At 46.2% G+C, this 20,441-nt stretch overlaps 2 protein-coding genes across 2 annotated transcripts in view; one reads left to right on the top strand and one right to left on the bottom strand.

The window, feature by feature from the left end:
- The window catches only part of LOC310863168 (relaxin receptor 2-like), a 138,239-nt gene that overhangs the window by 66,496 nt on the left and 51,302 nt on the right, over positions 1-20,441 (bottom strand). The window contains exons 4-6 of the mRNA XM_083771330.1: positions 20,024-20,107; positions 17,627-17,732; positions 12,099-12,170 (exon numbers count right to left, since the gene is read on the bottom strand). Of these exons, the coding sequence (XP_083627456.1) occupies positions 12,099-12,170; positions 17,627-17,732; positions 20,024-20,107 (262 nt within the window). The remainder of the gene's footprint in view (positions 1-12,098; positions 12,171-17,626; positions 17,733-20,023; positions 20,108-20,441) is intronic.
- The window catches only part of LOC310863201 (uncharacterized protein), a 322,397-nt gene continuing 319,050 nt past the window's right edge, over positions 17,095-20,441 (top strand). The window contains exon 1 of the mRNA XM_083771378.1: positions 17,095-17,101. The gene's annotated coding sequence lies outside the window, so the exon portion shown is untranslated. The remainder of the gene's footprint in view (positions 17,102-20,441) is intronic.

Raw genomic sequence — 20,441 nt, 5'->3', positions numbered from 1 at the left:
GGTTCTGTGTTTAATGTGCGCTGTGGCTGATGACCTCGTTAAACACTACTATTTAAGTTCACTGCATTAACACAAATTATCAAGTTCCATATGCCCAGCATGCCCACGTAATGTTACAGTACCCACAGGATTATTTGGTTAGGCTACAAAATGCTTAGTTACAGTATACTCCAGGCCGTCGCACATCATTAATTATGTTCCCAAAAGAACAGTTCTGCAAGCTGTCAACACGCCATGAAACGGCGTGTGGATGGAGGTGATGAAGGTCCATATAGTGAGGAAGCTCAATACAAAATCTGCTAAGAGGATAAAAACAGAAAAAGCACCAAGACATGTTCACATAAAGGTCTTCCATTTTCAATTCATCAAAACATTTAAAGACATATAAATAGGCCTATAAACTTCTATGCAAAAAATGGAGAACGTGTGTACAGTATAGAAATAAGAGGGGGGGATATTAACTTTTTTACAGGGGCCAGTTTCGAATTGCAGTCGCCCGTAAGTGCTCTTTGAGAGTGGTTTTGAACGAGTCTAGGGATTCACATTTCTTAAGGGCTGTTGGTAGGCCGTTCCATATTTTAGTGGAACATTTTAACGTAATGAGGCACACGTTATCACTCATCTCGCTCAGCAGTCTAATTGCTTGGAACCAAGCAATATGACTAAGTGGCAAATCATTTAATCTGTTTTTACACATTTAATTGCTACTAAAACATTCCCCATTTAGATGATTATGTAGTGAAGTACTAATGACAACTTGATAACCCAGAAACACTTCAGGGGAAGCTTTGTAGGCTGAATCTGCAAATATCTTCTAAACCAGGGGTGACCAAAAGGTAGACATGACATGCTCCTAAAATATATAATAATAATACAATTCTATTTTTGGTATCTGCCACTTGAATTAAGGTGACTTGATTGATTGACATAAAAAGGACCTGTCAGCTCAAACCCACAAAGCAATATATTGTTTTCAAGAGCGTTGCAGACAAACATTACAAAGTTACAATATATATAAAATCACACCTGTGTGAACCGAGTGGTGCAACTCCCCTCTCTCCCCCCTCCTCTTCCTCTCTCTCTCTCTCTCTCTCTCTCTGGCTCTCTCTTAGCTTTATTATGGATATCAATCCGCGTCGCTGAGAACTATTTTTTAATTATTATTTTGGGTCGGCCTTTCCTTCTTTAGCATACCTAGACCGGATCGTGCATGCGAGCTGCCGTCCACGGGGGTCGGCCTTTCCTTCTTTAGCGTACCTAGACCGGATCGCGCATGCGAGCTGCCGTCCACCTCCCATTATACAGGCAGACTAAAAGCTTCAATAACTCCTAATCTACGGACCTCTCCATGGTTTGGTCAATTAGCCCGATGTTCGGAGGTCTTTGCTGATTATCCGGTGGTCTAGATGGAAACATTGGTGCTTTCTAGAGCAAGGATGGCTATATTTTAGCTCGCTAGCATTGACGCTATTTATTTAGCACAAGATGTGAGGCACGCATTGTACACACACGCGCGGATATTGCTGGCCATTGCTGGTTTCACGCATGCGCACACCACTCGTGCTCATGACGGATACATGATACATACATGATACATACGGACATTCCTGGTTGTAGGAGTGGTTGCACCACTCAAAAATCACACCTGTGTGAGTGGTGCAACTCCTCTCTCTCTCTCTCCCTCTCTTTCTCTCTCTCTCTCATATTAGCAGGCAACAGTGCGAGAGACAGCGAAATCCATTCACGGTGGACGACCTAGGTTGTGACTGAATCATTTTGCGTCGTGGCTTATTGATTAATACGTCGTGGCTTAAATAATAATTCGCCCGCGGTTTAATTTCGTCGGGGCCGTCCCAACGTATTATAAAAAAAATACGTATTCAAATGATCAAACCGCCACGACGGATTTTATAATACCCGACGTATTTTATAATACGTCGACGTATAATTCGCCCCGCGGTTTAATTTCGTCGGGGCCGTCCCGACGTATTATAAAATACGTATTCAAATGATCAAACCGCCACGACGGATTTTATAATACCCAACGTATTTTATAATACGTCGACGTATAGGACTCGTCGCGCTATTGAAAGGGTGCCTTTTCCCCGTGGAGTGGTTCTCTGGGGTTCCAGCAGGCCTTTTTCCGCGCGCATCGTGCCCGGGGATCGGCCCACGTGCCCGGGCCTGGCACCACCGCGTGCACCTTGCCGGTCCGGTTCCGTGGAGCCCTTCGCCGTCCCCAGGCGACCCTGCGTTCCAGAGCTGTCACCTCTTTTGCCCACCGAAAATAGCAGATCTACCAGCTCCCCGGGCGGCCTTCCTACATACGGGATGGCCCGACCCGCGTCTGTGGACCCCGTGGACCCTTGGGTATCATGGTAGTCCACGGGGGTCCGTCTGTGTGTGTGTGTGTGTGTGTGTGTGTGTGTGTGTGTGTGTGTGTGTGATCGTCTGAGCGCTTGTGCTCCTATCCGTGTGCCTTGGCTCTATAGGCAAGGGCAGAAGGTTCCTATAACGACAGTGGGTGCCCACCTTAGAGTAGCCTATATATTTTAAGGCACCCGCCCCGCAACTTATTATTATTGGCTTATTATTTTGCCAGCGGGTGCTTCGGCTCTTGCGCACCCGCGGAGTTGACGCCGTTGTCTATAGGCCTACGTGCCAGGATGATTTTAAATAAATATGTCTCTGCCTCTGCGTCTCTAGCTATAACATATATAGCACACATCATGTGTGACACATGTGTGCACACACACACACACACACACACACACACACACACACACACACACACACACACACACACACACACACACACACACACACACACACACACACACACACACACACACACACACACACACACACACACACACACACACACACACGAGATTCTGACAGAATGCGGTGCATGCTTAAAATAAACAGATATACAAGCTTATAGTGTACCATAGCGTACATACCAGCGTACTTGCGTTCAATAATAATTAGCATGTATTATTATTAACGAAAAACATAAATACTAGCCTACTATTTTATTGGTCTATAGTTGTTTGAAACAAAATGGTTGCTGCTTCTGATTAGTTACTAACTTTATTAGACCAATTTAAAATAGTATTAGATGTTTTTCGTTAATAATAACTTATGCTAATTATTACTGAACCATTTTAGATGTTTATATTTCACCAACAGGCATGATATGCATTTATAGGCATAATAGGCCAGTGGCCACCGGCCGGCGCAGTACAGCGCAATCACAGCTCAGTCCATTTTAATATCATAGCGCAATTCCATGTTTATATACATCTGCTGGTGGGGGGTGCTGCTATATGTTGATTGCCCATTTGTATAACACATTATATAATATAGGTGCTTGTATGGTGCGTGTATATATAATAGGCCTACATTTAAATGACCACATTTAACACACACACACACACACACACACACACACACACTAGAGCCCTGCACGGGCCTAAAATATAGGGGCCCGTGGAGTTAAGGCCCGTCCGGCCCTAAGCCCGTTGGTACAGTCCAGAAACGGCCCGGGCCCGGCCCGGAAGCCCGACATATTTTTATTTAATATTTCAAGCATACGTGCCGCTGCCGCGGTTGCTCTATTGGTGCACGGACGCAGCAGCAGCAGCTACTCACTCACAGCTGCACTATATCGCTCTGATAAACCTGCACATTAAGGAACAAGAAGTCAATAACACACAGACGTCACACTAAAAAGTAGCCTACTTAAATATAATTTTATACAGTAGCTGCTGCACGTGCACTGTCAATCAGCGCAACGCGTTGTGAGCTTGCAGATCGGCTATCGCGGACTCACGCTGCATTATAAAACCCAGACGGACAATAATAAGAACACTTACGTTATGTTACGTTTCTGCAATGTACAAATCCAACTTTGTTTAGTGTGGTAATAAATAATAATGCTCCCGCAGTATTTAATGTTTTTAGAGCCGTACACTAGGCTACTTATACTTAGTACTCGGTGTGTGTGTGTGTGTGTGTGTATGTTGTGGGAGGTCGGGTGGGAAACAGGACTCAGAGTGCAGTATCAGGGGGTTAACCCCCTGACTGCCGTTGTCGTATCGACACGGCCACCCTGTAGATAGAGATAAATCAGAGTATAAATGCTTGTGTACCTACCTGTTGGCCGAGCCTAAGGGGCCCTAGCTACCATACTCACCCGGTCCCCTTACCAAGTACTTTTACTCTGATTACTCACCGATATGTATCCGAGTACTTCTACTCAAAAGTACTTTTCTTAGCCCTGTGGATAGAGAGAGTTACCTACCGTGATACCTACCTCCGGGGGAGCCTCCGGGTCCCTCTGGAACCTGGAAAGGAAGAAGAAAGTTACAGAAAAGACTAGTTGGTAGAATTGCCCAGACCGGAGTCTCAGGCCCCAACTAGACACTTACCTTGTACTCTGACTGCAGGCTAACCACCCCTCTCATCCTCTGCAGTGATAATTCCCGCCTCGGACCCGGGACTTCTTGGAAAAGAATATTGTCTGTATGAAAATTCTGATGTGAAACTGACTTTGTTTGACCTAAACTGAAATAAACCCAGGGGCGCCACCGTGCGTCTAACCCCTGATACTGCACTCTGAGTCCTGTTTCCCACCCGACCTCCCACATATGGTGGAGAATGTGGGTAACAGCTTGATCTCAACCACCGCCTAAACATGGCCATCGAGCTGGCCGCTCTGCTCAGAAGTCAGACTGAACTACAGAACGCTGTGCGTGAGGTTGTCCGCCGTCTAGACCGGCACGGTGATGCCCCTAGACCCCCAACGCCGTCCTCTCCAAGCAGACCCCAGATGACGACATTGAGGCGTACCTCGAGCTGTTTGAGCGCACCGCCACCAGGGAGCAGTGGCCCGCTGCCGACTGGGCCGGCATCTTGGCCCCCTACCTCTCTGGAGAGGCTCAACGCGCTTGCCGGGACCTTCCCGCCAGAGACGCCAGAGACTATGAGACGCTTAAGGCCGCCATCTTGTCGACCCTCGGCTACAGCCTGCCAGCGCGGGCCCAGCGGTACCACATGTGGGCCTATCAGCAGGCCCAGCCGCCCCGCGCTCAGGTTGCCGACCTCTATCGCCTGACCCAGAGCTGTTTGACCACGGGAGGAGAGACCCCGTGGATCGAGAGATTAGTCATAGACCGCTGTGTCCGTGCCCTGCCATCCGACGCCAAGAAATACGTTGCCCGAGTCAGCCCCACCTCCGTGGACGCGCTGATTGCCCTACTAGAGAACCACCACGTCTGCTCGGACATGCTCCGACAGACCAAGAGTGAACCGGCCCCCAAGACCGATGACCACCGAGACCGACGCCGCCCACCGGCGCCGCCGGCCCCGGCCAAGCCCCGTAGCAACGGCCCCCCGACCGCAGCCAGCGGATCCGACGCTGCTACGTCTGCAACCGGGAGGACCACCTGTCCTGGGCCTGCCCGGAGCGGCCCCCCGGCCCTGACGTCTCCATGCCCTCCGCGGACAGCCAGAGGGGCCCCCGACCCTGTCTCCACACCGGAAGCGAGAGCCGACGCCAGACCACCCTCCCAGCCCGTGTCGATGGGACCGACACCCACGCCCTGTTGGACTCAGGCAGCCTGGTCACGCTGGTCCGGGGTGACCTCGCCTCCACCACCGAGGGACCCACGATCCCAGTTACGTGTGTCCACGGAGATGTCAGGCGCTACCCCGTCGCCCAAGTGACGGTGCAGACCCCCCGAGGCGCGGCGGTGGTCTCCGCCGGGGTGGTCCCTGAGCTCCCCGTCCCCCTCCTGATCGGGACGGACTGTCCCCTGTTTGAAAGATATTGGAACCCGGGACGCCGAGGACCCCCCAGGACGCGGCGCCGTCGACGCCGCCAAAGTAGCCCACCCCTCGTCGCCTGCCCCGTCCCGTCCCCAGTCCCGTCCCGTCCCCTTCCCGTCCCCAGCCAGAACCCTGGCCTGAAGAGGCGGAAGCGTCCGACGACGTCGAGACGCCGGCCCTCGGAGAGGACCCCTTCCTCGAGTTTCCTCCCCCCCCCCCCCGGCGGCAGGGATCGTTCGCCACCGCACAGTGGGCCGACCCCAACCTGGCAGGCGCCAGGCGGAACGTCGTGGCCATCGACGGGAAGCTGAACCCTGGGGCCCCGGCCGTGGCCCTCGGTGAGGGCCTGACGCCCCAGCAGACGCAGGACTTGCGAGAGCTCCTCGATCGGAACCGCGACGTGTTCTCAGAACTACCGGGCCACACCTCCGTGTTAAAACATGATATCGACACCCCGAACGGCCAGGTAGTGAGACTACGGCCGTACCGGATTCCGGAGGCACGACGGGGGGCAATAAGAGAAGAGGTCAAGAAGATGCTCGAGCTGGGGGTCATCGAGCCCCACAGCGCCTGGTCGAGCCCGATCGTAATAGTCCCCAAGCCCGACGGCACCCTCCGCTTCTGCAACGACTTCCGGAAGCTGAACGAGATCTCCACCTTCGACGCCTATCCCATGGCACGCGTCGACGAGCTGATAGACCGGCTGGGGCCCGCCAGGTTCATCAGCACCCTCGACCTGACGAAAGGATACTGGCAGGTCCCCCTCACGGAGAGAGCCAAGGAGAAAACCGCCTTTATCACCCCCGACGGCCTCTTCCAGTACAGAGTGATGCCCTTCGGAGTGCACGGAGCCCCGGCCACGTTCCAACGGTTGATGGACCGGATCTTGCGACCCCACCAGGCCTTCGCGGCGGCTTACCTGGATGATGTGATCATCCACAGCGCCACCTGGGGCCAACACTTGGAGCGGGTCGACACCGTCCTAGCCAGCCTTCGGTCAGCCCGCCAACGCCAAGAAGTGCCGCATTGGCTGGACAGAGACCGACTACCTCGGATACACCATTGGCCGTGGGTGTATCCGGCCACAGACGAGGAAGGTGGAGAAGATACAAACCTGGCCACGCCCCGTGACCAAGAAGCAGGTCAAATCCTTCCTGGGCCTAATCGCCTATTACCAAAAATTCGTCAAAGACTTCGCCACGATCGCGGCTCCCCTCCTGTTAACAGAAAACTGAGCACTCTATTTTCTAGCGGTCTTCTTTCACCGCTGCAAGGCGGGCTCTTGACAACTTAAAGTCTCTTCAAAGGGTGAACTAAACATAACACGGCCTGTCTTCGTTCACAGGTTTACCGTGACATTTGAACTAGAATGTACAGTCTTGGATAAACATCAACAAGATCCTCTTCGTTCACATTCTTCAGCGCTAGTGTGACACAGGTAACTATACGTCTTTTCTTCAGTTAACATCAACAAGGTGCTCTTCAGTTAACAACAACGAGGTGCTCTTCATTCACAGTTCTTCTTATCCTTAGCTTCTCAAGCGTCGGTAAGTGCCTCTTCTTAGTCAACGTGTGATAGTGAAAGAACGTTTGTCTTACTGTGACCTTAACGTTCGGTGGTCTGCCGGTGGATACTAGGGTCCCGTCTTCTGCTACTCGTCCCCGATCCGAGTCAGGAGGGTCTCCCGGTATGCACCGCTTTCCAAGCGACACTTGCTCTCATCGCTCCTATGCGGACCTCCGTGATCCCCCAAGGGTCCCCCAGGGACCCCCCCACCCCCCCAGGGGTTCACGGACGAGGGTCGGGCCATCCCTCCACGGAACCGGACCGGCGAGGCGCACGGGTGGTGCGCCGATCGCCGGGCACGATGCGCGCGTAAAAAGGCCTGCTGCCCTGCAGGTTCTCCACGGGGAAAGGCAGCATGCACCCTTTCGACGTATTAATACGGCACGGCGAGTTGTAATACGCCGACGAAAAATACACCGCCGAGGCGGATTATTATCAAACAGCCGCGACCTAATTAATACGGCACGACGAGTTGTAATACGCCGACGAAAAATACACCGCCGAGGCGGATTATTATCAAACAGCCGCAACCTATTATGAAATACGTTGTGAACGGCGACGCAATCAGACATAGCCACGACGAAAATAAAGCGCTGGGGCGAATTATTAAACCGTCTGGACGAATTAATATTTAAGCCACGACCTACTCGAAAATAAGCCAACAACGGAAAATAATAGGTCGGGACTTACGTCTCCGCCGCGAAAGTATTTCGCCCCACCTGGAGAGTGCAGCACGTGCAGCACTATCTCTCTCTCTGTTTCTGGTACAACAGCGCCCCTACTGGTACTAATAGTCATATACTGGTGATCATTAACGACACATAGGTGAACCAACAGGACATTGCTGTTCTTTGGAGTGGTTGCAACACTCAAAAACCCTAATATTTTTTGGGTTGGGTAGATCTTGTTGAGCTGGCCAGTTTAAAAGTAGTTATTGAGTCAAAAAAGTGTGGATACCTCTGTTCTAAACGCTAACAGTTTTCTGAAAAATGCATGTTTGGTTCTCAGTCAAGGACCCCCACAATTATATATTTGGCCCTGGACCCCCACCTCAAATCCTTTTCCTGTCTCAAACAATGAAACCATTACAAAGTATTTGCAAATCCCTCCACACAAAAATTACATGCCTCCACGGCTTGTCAGTGTTAGAGGTGTGTGAAACAAGCAGTTCGGAGTGGTATATGCTTCTGTGTGTTTTTCCCCCTTGCCCTGTGACACGTACCGCCCCCTGAACACACTGCTGTACTACCGTCTTTGGCACTTGAATTCCCCCAGAGGGATCAATAAACGGTCACACAGCATGGAATCTGAAACCGGTGCTTTTCCAGGTGGCAAAGCAATTCCATGAGCCACTGTATATAGTCTTATGAAAGACACACAGCGGGCCAAAAGGATCCTGACCTGCACACCTTCTCAGGGGGTTTACAGAAGCTTATCACTATAGGGCTGTGTCAAAGCACATCCGACACAGCCTCTGAGCAGAAGGCCGTTTGTTATGCCGCACATAGCACGTGTGGGTGGGCATGAATGTAGTCACGAACCATCCCCTGAAGGGTTTCTGGATTGGCAGTTTTCACTATTCCTCAGTCATGTAAAGGGCTAATATTTGAGTTTTTTGAGTAACAATATTAAATGTGTAAAAACTGATTCAATGATTAGCCACTTAGTTAGACAATTATCTTGTTCTTGCCTTTATACTCCCCCCCCCCCCCCCCCCCCCCACCATAGGCACCCCTATACTTTGTTGACAAGTGTCCAACAGAGGTCTAAAGATGGTGCCCTCCATTTTGACCACAATCAACCCACAAACTAGATTGTGGTAAACCTTTTTTACTATGCGATGATGCACAGGGCAATGATTGGACACGGCTGAAGCAGGTGTAGATTGCCTGGCATTTTACTGGCGGATAGTCTGCCTGTGGGGTCATCAATAATGTCTGTACATGGACACGATGAGTCTGCCTGTGAGGTCATCAATATGTCTGTAGTGTACACACGGACAATGAATGTGTTTGTGGCAAATTCTAGATTTCGTTTTTTACTATAGTTATCATTATATTAATGTTCTTATTACAAGACCCCATTATTACTGAATGTCAGTCTCGAGGTTTTCTGCTGAATGACACTGATTTACTATACAGTATATAACACTATGGCACATTAGGAGGCAACTACCGGTAGTAAGCTACCGTGCATGGTTTCTCAAATGTTTTCTATTTATTTTCAAGGACCATGATAACTGAATGTACACCATTATTTTGTACACTCGCACAGTTAAAGACCTGTAATGTTCATTCAGGGCATTGTTTATGGTACTATTATTGTCCGTTCATTTCCATGTCCATGGTAATATAGATATTTTGAACAAATGTATATGTTTCATTAATATGCGGTATCTACAGTATATATATAAATATATTCCATCTAAAGAAAAACAAAATGCCAGCACTCACAAACAAGTCCTTGTACTGTTAATTAAGTGTTCATTGCACAAGCAGTCTGCCCGTGCACATTTAATTAACAGAACCAGAAGGACTTGGACTTGTTATTTTAACACTTTGACCCATGGCAATGTTTTTTTTGCTGTAGGACTTTGTACAGGATTTAAAATTATAAAGCCTTATTGGCCTGCTCTTGTATCCTGCCTAAAGCCTATAGTATGTCATTACAGAATACGATGTCTCAGGCCGTTCCAAATGTGCTCATAGGGTAAACAACAGGTTCAAATTATATTTTGATGAATGAATTTTGCATCCTCCAGAAACATGAGATCCCTGTTACCTTCGGCTGTCCTGTATTCAGAAATAGCACAAAGTACAATGTTTGCCTCCGAGGAGAAGCATAATTATGATTATATATATATATATATATATATATATATATATATATATATATATATATAAAGACTATTCAAGTAAAGGAACAGTACCTCAAACTGTACACTAACTCAAGAGTAACAGCTCAGTGGCCTGTGATCAGAGTGACCGCGCCATGAGACTTGGTTCAATCCCTGGCGGGGTCATACCAAAGGGTATACAAATGATACCTAATGACTCCCTGCTTGGCACTGGATTGGGGGTAAACCCCTGCGATCCCACCGCAGCTCCCGGCAAAAACCCGCCCTCGCTGCTCCGAAGCCCTGATGACGCAATTCAGCAATACTTTGTTCATTCATGTTCTAATCATGTATACAAAGTACTTAACTGCTTAGACGCCAGGGGGCGGTAGGTGGCGAGTGCCAGCTAAATGTGCAACATGAGGCAGGGAAGAAGACGTGTTGTTGTTTTGCCTGAAAGTGAAAGTATTCATACCCCCAGCTCTGCTGAGGCCCACAGAGGCTACTCGCAATGCGATAATTGTTTTGATAGCGGGAGATTGAATTAATGTTTTATAGGCTCCGTTGCATGCCTATTGCCTACTTTATCTCATTACGAGCAATAATGTCAATAAAGACGGCGTGCACGTGCATGCATGCAGAGCTTTTGGCTGTTTCTTACTTTCTTCTTTCTTTCTTGTTATCTCAGCCACGGCTACAGGAGAGTTAAATACATTTTGGACCAAATGGCTATTGCTGAAGGCGAGCGTGAATTACGATTATGAATTTGCCATGTGAATTTAATTCTTCTTCTTCAATGAAAGGTGTGCGTCTTTGCAGTTTTCACAGCTGGGACCTGGGATAAATCAGCTGTCTACACAGGGACACAAGGCCAGAGGAGCAAATTTAATTGCTTTCCACGATTGCATTTATGACACTCTTTCCTTTTGAATGTTCAAACGTCCAGGCATTCCCTTTCACCCCACCTGTCTCAAACAAGGAAACATTAAAAGTATTTCCAAATTCCTACACACTAAAATCAGATTCCTTCACACAAAAAAGAAAATAGTTAATTTATCAACCTGCAACCCAATATTATGTTTGGGAAACAGTAACGCCATAGAACAGCTACTTAGAGGTGAATAATGTGATGACAAATAATTAAATAAATAAAGGATAAATCAAATCAAAATAGATTTGCCAAGGAATAATATAGGGCACGTTTGGAAATACCGCACCAGAGCGCACTCGCCTATTCGTTTAAATTGCACAGTGGCTCAGTGCGCTATTTCCAAACGTGTCTCAGATCAAACGCCCGGCTGCGCTGTATTGTGCCCCCTTTGTGAACTGAGGCTGGTGTTATTTATTTAATTGTGGCCCTTGGACTTGGAGTAACCTTCAGATCAGACTAAATTTGTGGTATTTCATTTCACTAAGGAGTTTTAAATAGATAACAGCAGCGGGAAGCTGTTCCTGCTTTGAGGATTCTTTTTTAAATTGAATCAAATAGAATCGAATTGAATCTCATTGGTATAATGTTCGGCAGTCTGTCTGGGATTTTTGTGGTGGTGTTTTGTCCTGTATCGTCCAGTTGGCCCAAGCATACTTGTAAAAGATAACCAGTGAAGCAGTATAAAGAGCACATGCCCGTTGTGTGGATGGTTCGAACCCGGGCCAGGGGTCGATGTAAGCAAGGGTTCCAACTTCCTAACGCCACATCAAATGGGTTCAGATCTGAGCAAAGTCTCCTGAGGAGGCGCGCCTGAAGCCTGTCCTGGACGGGAATCTCCAGACGTACAAAACGGTCATCCGTTTTGCATGAAATAAATGATATATAAATGTTGTGTGTGTGTGTGTGTGTGTGTGTCTGTATGATGTACTCACAGTTTCTCCAGGGAGGAATATTGTGAGAAGACGTTGTCAGGCAGCGTTCGGATCGTATTGCTCTTTAGGGACCTGGAACGGAAACCAACATAAATGTCCCAGTTACTCCAAAGGCACCTCACACTCACTCACTCACTCACTCACAGGAATCCGATGCATAATGCATAAAAATAGATGAATGAAAGGTTAGAGCAGGACTTGGGTGTTAACGGTCTCTTTTGAAAGCTGCAAATTAGGTCTCCTGCCTCAATATAGCCCAAGGGCTACGGATGAGTTTCGGTTGCCATGCTTTGGTAACTTCTCCGTTCGGGAGTGATTGAACACTCCCGAACGGAGAAGTTACCAAAGCATGGCAACCGAAACAACGCAAAACAGAGTATCGAGTGCCGCGCTATGAGCTTGTAGATCTGCTATTTTTCAACAGCTAAAGTATAACATAATGCTTAAAACACCAAAAGGGGTTGCCGCCGAAAATGCGTTAATATAGCTGAGAACGACTGTACCGTAGGACCAGCCCCAGTCTGCAGCACAGACACACAGATTGAGTGACCTACATATGTACTGTATGTACTGTATTTGGCTCGTAGTTGCAATGACAAATCCATCTGAATACAACTCTCATGTTCAATATATTTTGAGAGGGGGCCAAGCACAGAATAGATTGGACTTCTAATGGCACCTTGGGGAGTTCCATGTTGCCAGAGGGAAATGGCCATAAATGGAACTTCTCAGGCTGAGAAGTATTTTATTATACTACACTATAAACAGATGTGTCGTCTAGTCCAAATAATTGTATTTACATCACGAGGGGTTCCCTAGTACTTTGTTATAACGGGACCTTTCAGAGTAAATCTTAATGGCATGTGATTATATATTCAGTTCCACAAGTACTTACAATTTGCAATTTAGCCATTTAGCAGGCTCTAACTACAATGATCACATGACCCCCCCCAAAAATCTATTCTCTCGTTCTAGGCTGCAAAGAAGTTGGGAAAAGTGTTCATTCATATTTCCAGCCGTAAATTATATAAAAGACATTTTGATAAGATTAGTGAAGTAGTTTGGTCGCTTCTTTTGAATATATATTTTTTAAATGTCGTGGCCCATAAAAATTGGTCCCACAAATGGGTCCCTACCCACTGTTTGGTTAACAGTGAAGTAGAGGGCATGACAGACGGATCTACCTGAACTGCACTGTACTGTGTAATGTTTTTCCCTGTGTACGGGACCCCCTCTAAAATGAGATGCTGCATCTCAAGGGGCTATCCTTTCAATAAAACTCTGACCAAATTCTGACCTGTGAAGAGCTCTATGGAGTTCATCCTTTAAGATATGCAATAATGACATGCACATGACAACTGAGGACAAAGTTAAACTACAGATTTCATCACCAGCTCAGTGGCCTTAGATTGTCCGCCCGGAAACTGGGAGGTAGGGGTTCGTTCCCCGGCCGGGTCATACCAAAGACTGTAAAAATGGGACACAATGCCTCCCTGCTTGGCACTCAGCATCAAGGGTTGGATTGGGGGGTTAGATCAACTGCAAGTGTGCGGCACGGCTGCAGCTTACCGCTCCAAGGGATGGGCAAATGCGGAGAACAAATCTCGGATACAGCAATGTATGTGACAAATAGTATAGGACTTTAACCTTTTCTTTATCAATTTAAAAAGGAGAGAGCCTGCAAAACATTTGGACCAATCTGTATTCTCTTCTGTTGAGAAATGAAGATCCTGTGGAAACGTCGGACCACACTACTGGTTGACAAATGGTCCTGCCGTACTAAACAAGCAATCAGGACAGCTTACAGTGCAATTCTGCTGTGCCATTTACGAGTTCCGGGATATTATTAATATGCTCTGCTGGGGTATTCGCCAGGGGACAAAGTCCCGGTCCTATATGCCTCTCTGGGATTCCACTGGAGCAGTTATCCAACCAAAACCAGGTCTTGAAATTCAACAATGCCTGGGGCTGCAAGGCATTGTGAGCTTGTAGATCAGCTATTTTTTGGGAAAGAGGTGAAGGGTCAAGCTTACTATTAAAGGGATTGTGACATTTAAAACACATTTTTGTAGATTTTTTGGCTTTTTTGGCTTTTCTTGACATCAATGTCACCAAAAAAAAACGAAGTTTGAACATTCAGTGTATTCTCTGCTTTCTGGACTTCTGTGAATAATTATGCAAAAATGTCTCATCTGGTTGGACGGCAGAGATATACGTAGATCTCCGCTAAAGCTCCGCCCCCTCCCCTCTGCTCCCTGCCTAGTGCCTACCCTCTCTTCTCCGCTTCCTCATTGTGATCGCGACTTTGTTTCTTTGTAATACTTACTAATAATGGCTTCTAGAGAAAAATCAATCTGCTCTGTTGTTGGCTGTGTCAATCAACACAAGTCCTTACACTGGATACCAACTGGCCTAGATTACTCTTTTATTTTTGACGATGACTTCCTACCAAGTTGTCAAAGTAGCGCATCTTGGGTTGACAGGAAAGGGGGAATTACCGACATCTACAGGCTAAAATAATGTGTTTTTCCATGGCTTTTCAGGATGAAGATTAGACATACACAAAAACGAGAAAAAAAGAAATACTGGAGTGGAGTTGAGTGTTCAAACTTTTTAGACACGTTTGAAGGACCATGGCCAAGACTTTTAATGTTGTTAAAATTATGTTATAAATCATGTCATAATACCTTTAAGTATTGATGGTTTAAGTGGTTTAATGTCTGCAAATACACATTAACATGAATCCAACATGCACAATGTTGTCAAACAAGTCTATGAAGCTCATCTACGGTAGGGAATCTAACACATTTTTGAGCGGTGCCTCCGCTCCATTACGGAGCTATGTCCGTCCGTCCATCCGTATGACCGCAATTGAATTGCGAGCTGCCCCTCCCCCCGGAACTATTTGGTCTTAATAGTGTGATTGAGAACAAAGACGCATCGCTCCAACGATGTGCTCATGGTGCTGTGATAGAAGTTGGAACAACACTCCTCCTCCTTGATTATTTATTTTATTTTATATACGTATATATATGTATATATGTATAGCTGTAGGTGATGAGGAGGATGAAGAGCAGATGGTGCGTGCGTTGGACGCATATGAAGCTGCTTCAGCTGCTTCAGCTGCAGTTAAAAAAAAACCTCTTCCTCTGTGTAGTGGTGTTGGCGAGGTGTTTCAGCTTTGTGTGTGAGAGAGCTTGTAGATCAGCTATGTTTTTACTACACTACACTGTATCTCTGCATTCTGTTTACTCAGTAAACTATAGGATCATAGAATGCAGAGAGACAGTGTAGTCACTGTAGTGTCTCAGTAAACTATAGGATCATAGAATGCAGAGAGACAGTATAGTGTCTCAGTAAACTATAGGATCATAGAATGCAGAGAGACAGTGTAGTGTCTCAGTAAACTATAGGATCATAGAATGCAGAGACAGTAGTATCTCAGTAATCTATAGGATCATAGAATGCAGAGAGACAGTGTAGTGTCTCAGTAAACTATAGGATCATAGAATGCAGAGAGACAGTGTAGTGTCTCAGTAAACTATAGGATCATAGAATGCAGAGACAGTAGTATCTCAGTAATCTATAGGATCATAGAATGCAGAGACAGTGTAGTGTCTCAGTAAACTATAGGATCATAGAATGCAGAGAGACAGTGTAGTGTCTCAGTAAACTATAGGATCATAGAATGCAGAGACAGTAGTATCTCAGTAATCTATAGGATCATAGAATGCAGAGAGACAGTGTAGTGTCTCAGTAAACTATAGGATCATAGAATGCAGAGAGACAGTGTAGTTTCTCAGTAACCTATAGGATCATAGAATGCAGAGAGACAGTGTAGTGTCTCAGTAAACTATAGGATCATAGAATGCAGAGAGACAGTGTAGTGTCTCAGTAAACTATAGGATAATAGAATGCAGAGAGACAGTGTAGTTTCTCAGTAACCTATAGGATCATAGAATGCAGAGAGACAGTGGTTTCTCAGTAACCTATAGAATAATAGAATGCAGAGAGAGACAGTGGTTTCTCAGTAACCTATAGGATCATAGAATGCAGAGAGAGACTGTGTGTGCTTTCTAATACCGAGCAACTTAAAGTCAAAAGCCTACCGACTCCAAGGCTTACTCTGTGTGTGCACCCACACTGTGTGAAGTCTGTGTTAACAGGCAGGCAGCGTAGCGGCGAGACAGGCAGGCAGATGATTTATTCTAAGTTGTATGCTGGTGTCGCGTGGCAAATATAACTAATCTACAAGGTCACAACGTGTTGCATCAACGACGCATTGGTTGGTTGGTTTGATGATCCTGTTTCTGATGTCTCATCATTATTAGTGCTCGTCTTTGTCACCCGAGGACAGAGTACAGCTGGGGCGAGGTCATTAACACCTCGCCCCAGCTGTACTCTGTCCTCGGGTGACAAAGACATTAGCACAACTAAGCATGTTGTATTTCCTAAGAATTGCGCAATGGTGTAATTTCATTCATCGTGTGTGTGCGTGCGTGTGCGTGTGCGTATGCGTGTGCGTGTGTGTGTGTGTGATATATTTTGTGACAAGCGTCAGAGGTGCAACAATGTTCTTATCAAGGGGGGAAAATAAGACCGACGTATTTCTGACATTATAGATAAATAGACCATAGACCACATAATACAGTATGACAGATATATGATGAGAGAGAGACAGACAGACAGACAGACAGACAGACAGACAGACAGACAGACAGACAGACAGACAGACAGACAGACAGACAGACAGACAGACAGACAGACAGACAGACAGACAGACAGAATGCAGGAGGTAGGGCAAAATAAAGGATAAGGAACAAAAGAGCGAGAGAACCGTGAAGTGAGAACATTGACAGAAATATATTTTTAATATTATTATGAGCGTCACAATACTAATTTCGGGTGTCTTTATAATAATAATAAAATAAATAATATATTTGTATAGCAGCTTTCATGACAAGAAATGCAGCTCAAAGTCCTATACAGAGCAACAGAGAAAAAAAAGAAAGGGAAAGGCATAAAACAACATTAAAAATAATAGAGCACCGAAGTCCTGACGTAACTCGCTCATCCCGACGATTCCCCTGGTTCGCGGAAGTAATTTCTCTATGGAGAATAACATGGGGTGATCTTAATATCATCTACTATAAGCATTGTGGTCCAAAAATAAACAAGCTGTCTCAGCATTATTGTTAGGGAGGTGTCTCTGTATCGTTTGCAACAGTCAGTCACTCATATATGATACAGTCTGCTTCTAGCGAAAATCTAACTAATTCAGCAGCAGTAACATTAGCGTTTTCTCTCAGTCAGTTGATTCTTCATATCCATATGAGTGAAGCGGCCAGGGTGACATGTTTATTTTTCAAACACAGTTATATGAGGCGATCTAAAATCGCTAAACAAATACATGAACCTGGGGACTGACGCCCTCTACTGAAAGTGACGTCAGACTTCGGTGCTCTATAGCAGTGAAAAATTACAAAGTGTGGTTTGAGAACAGAAGCAGGAAGCAGCTGGTCACTTACAGCAAGGTGACGTTGTGGGAGAGATGAGGCACCTCATCCAGGTTCATGTCAACACACCACACCATGGTCTGTTTACAGTCACAGTGCTCTGGATAATCCTGTAAGACTGCACACACACACACACACACACACACACACACACACACACACACACACACACACACACACACACACACACACACACACACACACACACACACACACACACACACACACACACACACACACACACACACACACACACACACACACACACACACACACACACACACACACACACACACACTTTAGCCACTCATTTAAATCTGTTAAATCGTGCACGACTTCCTGTTTGTGTTGATTCCTCTTCCTTCACGCTGTCTAGAATGAATAAAGAGGATGGTGCACGGAGGCGCGGCATAGGCTCCTGCGGGAGGTTTGCACATGCTCAGTGTAAACAGGAACTGCGATGATGGAGTGTTCCAGCAGAGGTGCTAGATTAAAGCTCATAACTTGTGATGTACATAATGAGATCCAGAACAGTTGAGAATTAAACAGCAGCCACCATTCCCTTTTCAAATGTTTTGTATCATCCACAGCACTTGAATGAACAGTATCCAGTATTAACAGTATTAAGGCAGCGGTGGCCGAGTGGATTGCGGAGCGGGCTAGATATCGGAAGGTCGCCAGTTCGAATCAGCGGTCCGACACGTTAAAATTACCACCGTTGAAGTGCCCTTGGACAAGGCATTGAACCACTACCATGAAATGCTCCATGTGGGCCTGGCTGTAAACAAGTATCTGATGCTTAGTCCAGTTACCCTTGGTAAACTTGATTTACCAGAACGCATTTCTTCTTCTTCTTCTTCTTCGCATCCATGTTCCTTTGTCATTTTGTCGTGGAAATTTAGAGATAAACATTTAATAATACTCCAAGTTAGAGTTTGGTGCTGTTCCCTGTGCTGCTTGTTTTATGACGTCACTGTTCCATTTGGTGAATGCCTTGAGGCTATATGTTGGGGGGTTGTCTGTGTGGGAGCAAGCTATATACGCTGTCGTTTCTTGTCACTCTGGGAGCCAGACTGGGGTTTCCATGCACAGGTTCGTGTAAGTCTGACTTCTTACTCGAGTAAAATCCTTATACTCTATAACTCCGAATTCTTGTGTTGCTTCATTATTCAGGGAAATCTGTGGGACATATGCTCAAAAGACAAATCATAATAATGAATAATGAAGCAACACAAGAATTCAGAGTTATAGAGTATAAGGATTTTACTCGAGTAAGAAGTCAGACTTACACGAACCTGTGCATGGAAACCCCAGTCTGGCTCCCAGAGTGACAAGAAACGACAGCTTATATAGCTTGCTCCCACACAGACAACCCCCCAACATATAGCCTCAAGGCATTCACCAAATGGAACAGTGACGTCATAAAACAAGCAAAAGGCTTCCAAACCCCAAAGAAAACTTCAGACCACAGAAAATCCACTGAATGTTCAAAGTTCAGGTTTTTTGGGTGTAATTGAGGTCATAAAATCTAAAATCTAAAAGAAAAAGAAAAATAAATGAAAATGAATGTCATAAAACCTTTAACATTTAGTGAATGTCCTTTATCTTTGTTGTTATACACAACATTTTTTCCACAGTTTCCATGAAATTTATATACTTTTTAAAATAAAAACTAAATCTACTTTGTACTATTCTTTTTATTATTTCAGTTCCGGGTCAGCAACTCTCATGCACCTTCATACTCTATGCTAGCACCTCTGCTGGAACACTCCATCATCGCAGTTCCTGTTTACACTGAGCATGTGCAAACCTCCCGCAGGAGCCTATGCCGCGCCTCCGTGCACCATCCTCTTTATTCATTCAAGCACGCTGTTCGCCTCAGCAGCCCCTCCTCCTCAGCAGCCCCTCCTCCTCCTCAGCAGCCCCTCCTCCTCAGCAGCCCCTCCTCCTCCACCTCCTCAGCAGCCCCTCCTCCTCCTCCTCCTCAGCAGCCCCTCCTCCTCCTCCTCAGCAGCCCCTCCTCCTCCTCCTCCTCCTCCTCAGCAGCCCCTCCACCTCCTCCTCCTCCTCCCTCCTCCCTCCATCACTCACACTGCACTAGTCTCCTTACCCAACCAAGGGCAGAGTTTTGGCTCCGATACCGATAGTGATTTTGGAAAGGCCGAGACCAATGGCTCAAACTAATACATTTCAAGGACCACCACAGTTCTGAGTGTATACAAACGGAACTAAACTGTACACTCCTGTAAGAGTGTTTAGATCTCACTGACATAGTTGTGCATGCACACGCACACACACACACACACACACACACACACACACACACACACACACACACACGGATCAGATTTTGAAATCCTATATTTTGTGATCCAGGATCACACACACATGCACATGCACACCACTTACAGCATTCTTCAGCATTGTCGTCATCCAGAATATGGTTCGTTAGGATTCGACTAAACAGATCATCAGCCCATCCAATGTTGTCCCCTGCAATCACACAAGCACACACCACACCCAGGACTGTTTAATGATAATGAACTTCATTTATACAGAACCTTTCATAGAAATGCAGCTCAAAGTGCTGTAGAGTACAGCAAAAAAAATATTAAAAAGACAGATTAAATTAAAAACAACAGCAGTAGCAGCAAACCGCTGAACAGTGCAGTCTGTGCAAATAACGGAGGAGCACTGAATAAAATGTAGAACAAAATAATGTAATTGTTAGAGACGAGTTGTCAGTTAGAATAGGACCACTTTGTAAGATGCTAATTAAAAGCTAGGTTGAAGAGCTTATTATAGGGATATTTCACTTTAAAAAAAA

The sequence above is a fragment of the Protomyctophum parallelum genome (genome assembly GCF_964188405.1).
Source record: "Protomyctophum parallelum genome assembly, chromosome: 1".
NCBI classification, from domain to species: Eukaryota; Metazoa; Chordata; class Actinopteri; order Myctophiformes; family Myctophidae; genus Protomyctophum; species Protomyctophum parallelum.
Note: the sequence above shows the minus strand (reverse complement) of the source record. Positions and strands in the feature narration are given on the sequence as shown.